The 6,222-nt window shown below is 33.1% G+C and overlaps 1 protein-coding gene across 1 annotated transcript; it reads left to right on the forward strand.

The window, feature by feature from the left end:
* Positions 1–860: 860 nt before the first annotated feature.
* Positions 861–5,979, forward strand: LOC124354399. Its single transcript, XM_046804822.1, has 2 exons — positions 861–1,997; positions 5,861–5,979. The coding sequence occupies exons 1-2, from the start codon at positions 1,090–1,092 to the stop codon at positions 5,874–5,876; spliced, it is 924 nt and encodes a 307-aa protein (XP_046660778.1). The 5' UTR covers positions 861–1,089; the 3' UTR covers positions 5,877–5,979.
* The last annotated feature ends 243 nt before the right edge of the window (positions 5,980–6,222 follow it).

Raw genomic sequence — 6,222 nt, forward strand, 5'->3', positions numbered from 1 at the left:
GTAGAGCATCATTTGACCAATTTAAGAAAGTATTCAGTTCTATCACAACAGGAAGATGGTATAAAGAAATAGTGTCTACACCTCCAGGCCAGCCCTGGTTTAAAAATGTTAAATTTAATAGAGAATATATAGTAAATATATGTAGGCTAAGATTTGGTCATGCTAGAAATAATAGTAGACTTCATAGGATGAAACTATATTTCACACCATTGTGCCTTAAGTGCACGTTGGGTGTTGAGGAAACTTTGGAGCATCTGATCTTAGAGTGTCCAATGCATAACCATGTCAGGGAGAACAATTTCGTTTATATTAAACATAAATTCGGTAGTCATCCCTATAATTTAGTAGGTTTATTAAGATCTGCAGATATGCATGTTTATGAGGAAATAAACACTTACATTAAAGTGGCTAATATTATCTTATGAAACACTAAACAGGCATATACACTGTGCAGACATCAATGTATCATTCTCCTGGGTGCTAGCTTCCGAGGCCTACCTTTTCGGGTTAGGAATGCCTGATCGGCCCCTGGCGAGAAGACAACTAAAATCCATACCTTCAATTCCTGGAGCTTATTCCTTCTTTAGAAAATTCCCAAAGCAACTATCATAGTAACAACACTTTGTGAACAATAGGGACATAAATGTTACTACTAACATATAACAAAAAAATTAATATAGCATACCATTTAAAGTTAAACTAATAACCTTTTTAAAAACTCTGGATCAGCAACCACAACGTAAATTATTTACGTATATTATAAATTATATTTAATAAATTTTTTTACTGGAAATGTACTACGTAGCTTCATGGTAACCCCAAAGCTAAAAAAAGAGAAAAAAAAAAAAAAAAAAAAAAACATCGTGATGCTTAGGCTCGTTGAAGTGTTGAAGACACATTACTGACAGGCTCCTACTTCAATGGACTTGTTTGCTAGCGTTTTCTGTAGTCGGTCATTATATTTATAGTTACTAGAAACTAGAATGAATTGAAGTGTGGAGTCATCGGCTTGCAGATTGACGAGGTTAACATTGTGAAGTATGTCATAGTCATCCCATTATTTACTGTAGTCTAAATAGAGTAGGTGCCATGTGCGAAGAGTGTGATGTGGGACTGACTGAGAGTTTAAACTTGGATAATGATTTGATAATAGATTTTTTAGTTGAACATCGAGTTTTTAAGCCTGAGATAAATTGTCCTGAGTGTACTAGTTTGATAAAATTAAACAGGGAGAGTTTGAATTATTATTGTTTCAAATTGGAAAATACAGGAGACGAAAAGAGAAATTGCAGCAAGGAGATTTCTGCAAGGGTAAATACAATCTTTGAAAGTTGCAATGTCGATATCAATGTGTATTGGCAGTTTATTACTTTGCTACTCCATTTAAGGCCACCAAGATACGAATTGTTCAGGGAAGAGCTAGGTCTCAGTAATCGGTTGATTAATGATTTGTGTTTGTATTCTCGTGATGTATTAATCAGGGATTGTTTGGAAAAAAGTGAAAAATTGGGTGGTAATTCAAAGTGCGTAGAAGTTGAATCCAGTTTGGACAAGTCAAAATCAAAACATTCCAACACACATAACTTAGCCTTAAGTGGTATGGAGATAGAGTCTAAAAAATCATTCTTTGTTGTTATTATAAATCCTGAACCTGCCAATATTCTTGCTGTATTAAAAAAATGGATATTACCAAACACCACTGTAGTGACTGATTGCAGCAAGATCTGCATCTGCCTTGATGATGAACAGTTTCGCGAATATACTATTGAAAGCTCTGTGAACTTTGTCAAACCAGAGATGTTCAACCAGTTCAACAAATCTATGGCACGCACATGGAGAGAAGTCAGTTTAAGTAGTACGCCAAGCTGTAAATCAAACTTTAGTGGTCTTCTGGGAGAGTATCAGTTTAAGAGGAAATACACGAGACTGCAACGATTACATCATTTCTTCAAAGCTGCTGGACATTTAAACCAACATAGTACTGAACAAGAATCTGGGTGAGATTTTTATGTATTATACTTTTAGGTAAATGTTTACTTTAGTATCATTTGGTGTTTTTGCAGGAGAAAATACTTTAAAAGTAAATAAAAAAGACAGAAGAAAACAATTAAGTTTTGGAAAGCCTGAACATGTTTTGAAATCCTTGTAAAATAAATTAATAGTTGAATGGGCTGACAGTAATGCCTTTGGCCATCAGCGAGAGTCCAGCACGATAAGATGCTGACAAACAAAAAACACCCCTCATGATAGTACCGATGAGTAAAACAAAATTCCAAATGGCCGATCACTAATGCGTTAGAGCTAAAAATGTTGCAAACACACCTAACCATATTTGTCTACGTAGTTGGAAGACAATGGCTGACATTATACTAATGTAGCCTAGGTACATAAAGAATGTAAATTCCTGTTATGAAGTTAAAGATAAAAACGGATGTTTGTATATTCTGACAAACAGTAATTTATAGGTCACTCACGACCATGCCCATCCGTATTCAGTAATTGTGTGCCCCTGTGCCATCAGTCGTTCACCGCGCCTCCCCCATTTCTATCCATCATCCACTAGTCAATCTCATACAGTAACATACACTAATTTACACCTCATATATAAGGAACCAAGCCACGATTGAATATTGTTTGTATTAGCCACATTAACTATAGCGATCTAAAACACTTTTATCAATTTCTTGAAATAGTATGTTTATATTTCCAGAAACTATTTTTAAGGGATTGTAATCCACAATTGCTCAATAACTAGTATGTTTGAAATTTTAGTTTATATCTCAAAAATTCCTATCATTGTAGGGATCCAAGAGGAATCGGGTTTTAAGTTGGGGGATAATTTAAGCTAAGGAGGCATTGGTCGAGGGGATAAGCGGGATAGCAACATTCACATTGAAAAAGTACAAGGAATTTTAGAGATCAGTAGAGATATCAACTATGAGGATAATTTAAGAGTTATTCAATCCTGTTCCTCATTTTTGTCACTTTTTTACAGTATCTTCCTCAATGATGAAGTTTGATTGTCGTTTTTCGTGTGCCTAGGTTATCTTGTTTGCCAATACCCATCTTATTTGTGTATGTCATTATTAAATTACTTTTCCCTGTCTCGAGATTGTTCAGATTTTCATGTGTAGTGCCATACATTTTAAAATAATGACGTTCTTTGTGTCTTGTTGTCACCACTAGCTATTTTGTATTTGAGTTTTGTAGAGTTTCATTACAACCATGGAGTTACCTTCTACAAGTGGAGTAGTTTTACCTAGGGACAATATGGCTGCTCTATCAAGTTGTTTGATTGTGAAAATAAAAAGTTCAGATGATTGTGTCACTTTTAGTTTGACCTGGAATTTTTTCTTCATGTGACAGCTATTGCCCTCAATATCCTTCTCTTCATTAAATATTCTGTAAGTTGGCCATTATTTCTGTTTCTTTTTTTATTATTTAATTGTTATTTTATTTCTTGTTACAAGGGGTGTTCAATAAAGACTAACAGTAGTGTACATGTAAACAAAGTACAATAATTTTTTTTGTTCAAGTTGGTATGAAACATTGAAGTATTAGCAACAACCAAATCAGCTGTTAACATTATTGCATATTTATTGTTGTAATGGCAACAGTTTAATGAACGGTTTTGCCTCTAAAGTTTACTATGGCTGATTTTCGTGAGCAAAGATATACTATAAGGTTTTGTGTAAAACTGGGGAAAAGTACTACAGATACTTACAGCGACTTGAAAAAAGCTTTTGGTATTGATGCTATGAGTGATAGAACCTGTTTTAGTTGGCATAAAGACTTTAAAAATGGATGGGAATCATGTGAGTTTGAAGGTGGGCCTGGCGCCCCACTGAAGAAACAATCAACACTGAGGGTGTTATGATTCATACTAACCCACATTTGACTATTATAGAGCTTGCTATAATGCTAGATATATCAATTGGCAGTGTCCATACACTCATGCATGATTATTTGAATATGTCACGTGTCTGTGCTCGTTGGATACCACAGAAATTGAGGTATAACCTGAACTCAGCTTTTTGTCTTAAATGAACAAATAAAACATTAAAAACTTAAATCATTCTCAAACTCAGTTGGTAACCCGGTAACCCTATTTTCCCAATTCAAATTCTCTGCAATTTTTCATGTAAATGTTAATAATCGAGCCTCCTCATACGCTTACATCACCTTAGTGTTATTCCCTCATTTTCATATACATTAATGTATTAATGGGGTATTAGGGATATAATATAATATCCCCAATAGTCCATCAATAAATACATAGGATGCATTATAACATATGTCCTAAATTTAAAATAGGTATGGGTTAATAATTTTCGTACAGTATATATTTCGTTAGCAATTATAATTCTTTCCAGAAAAAAAAAGAACTATTTTAACACGTTCATGTCAACATACACCCCATCGGGTACACGCGATCTTTCATAACTGCCATTGTATATCCAATCAGGTACATACAGAGTTTCCATAAAGCGCGACAAAGGCCCTATGCAATTCCTTACTGTGTTTTTATTGTTTGCCTGTCTTTGTGGTTTATTAAATTTAATCCCATACTTAAATAAATACCTCGGACTCTCGTGTACTCCATTGGGCACATGATTGCTTAATTTTTAGGATAAATAAATCTTTTACATAGTCCTTGGGGTGTAAAGAGGAAAATTGAAAGAACATATGGGAATAATTTGTTTTGAGCAAAATTGCGAAGCCTACATACTATTCCCGTTATACTTAAGCGTTTTATGAAAAAAAAGATTACTGTTTTGGCCATTATTATTGAAAAATTTACAACAAATAAAATAGTCTTGAAATAAGCCGTCATCGCTATATCGTGTTAGGTAATTTAGTGGTCAAAGTATTATTCATGCCACTTAACATTATTTGTTTTTAAAAAAGAAAATGCCTATATTGTAAATTAAAGATTAAAAGACAAATAACACACAAAAATTAAAAAATCTTTGTGAAAGGAACTAATATTTGATTATTTGTTGCTGCACCACACAAACAAAAACATCCTTCAAGACAATAAAACATTCAATTTCTGTGTGTCTGATCATGAATGCTTGAGAGATTTATATAAACTCATCTGACAATATTACTCTACCTAAGAAGAGAATAATGGCCACAGTAAACTCTTTTACAATAACAACATTTTTTGATAAACTAATAACTAAATTAAGTTTTTATTTTTTATCGTCACGTAATAAAAGAGTAAAATACGACACCCACTACACAAATTATTCAGTTTCTCAGGAAGCAAAACATCGTATTGTTGTAGAAATATCAAACAACAGACACAATGCACCTAGACAAAATGTTCATGTATTTTTCTTGAAGTTAATCCGTCGTTGGTTACGTACCTGTAACCAGTAACTTATGGTTTGCAACCTGTAAAAGTTACATAAGCAGTTGAGTTGTGCGTATAGATATAACATCTGATCTAACATATCATTTTTGATACTATTATTTGTTTTTAAGGCATTTAAATTTATTCATCCAATCATACAACTATTAATCTAAATATATAAAATAGTGTTTCTATTTATTAAATAACAAAAAAATTTCATAAACCTACTTTTATTACAAAATGTTGTTACACCCATAATTGTTTTATAACAAGTTGGTGTTTTGCATAATATAATTCTGATCCCCTGTCCTCTTCATTTTTTTGACAAACATTCACTATACAAATATTTATATAGTGTATTAAAAAAAATATTGTGCACTAACTTGGTATGGCAACTGTAACCAAGACTTTTTCAATGATTAGTAAATTAATATCTTTATAATAAGAAAATATTATTTTTAAATAACTATATATTGACATCAACCATTTTTTATTTTCCAGATCCATGGAGAGCTAGTTCCAAAATTCAGAACCTGTTTCAATTTTTACAGCAAAACAAGAAGTATCAGACAAGAAGTAAACATCTTTGGTAATTCAAAATTAAATGTTTTTGATTCTAATGTTTGATATTTTATACTATCCCAAATACTAGATTTTAGACCGTTGCATAATTAAGACCAGTTATAATGAAATTGAAAGTAAAGCAAACTTAGGATTGGAAGTCAAAGCGGTCTTGTTGGGGGCTCCATGCCGCAGTCAATCAGCTCAAAGCCGGATTCTAGGCAACGGTAGTCCACCCTGTTGCCAAATGTCTACTGCACTATGCTCTGGCTCTGCCGAGCGCACATGCTGTATTGTTACCG

This window comes from Homalodisca vitripennis, chromosome 2 (assembly GCF_021130785.1).
Source record: "Homalodisca vitripennis isolate AUS2020 chromosome 2, UT_GWSS_2.1, whole genome shotgun sequence".
Classification (NCBI taxonomy): domain Eukaryota; kingdom Metazoa; phylum Arthropoda; class Insecta; order Hemiptera; family Cicadellidae; genus Homalodisca; species Homalodisca vitripennis.

Bases quoted from the DNA above. Each gene is read 5' to 3' on its own strand.
- LOC124354399 (XM_046804822.1), top strand. From the start codon at position 1,090: ATGTGCGAAGAGTGTGATGTGGGACTGACTGAGAGTTTAAACTTGGAT.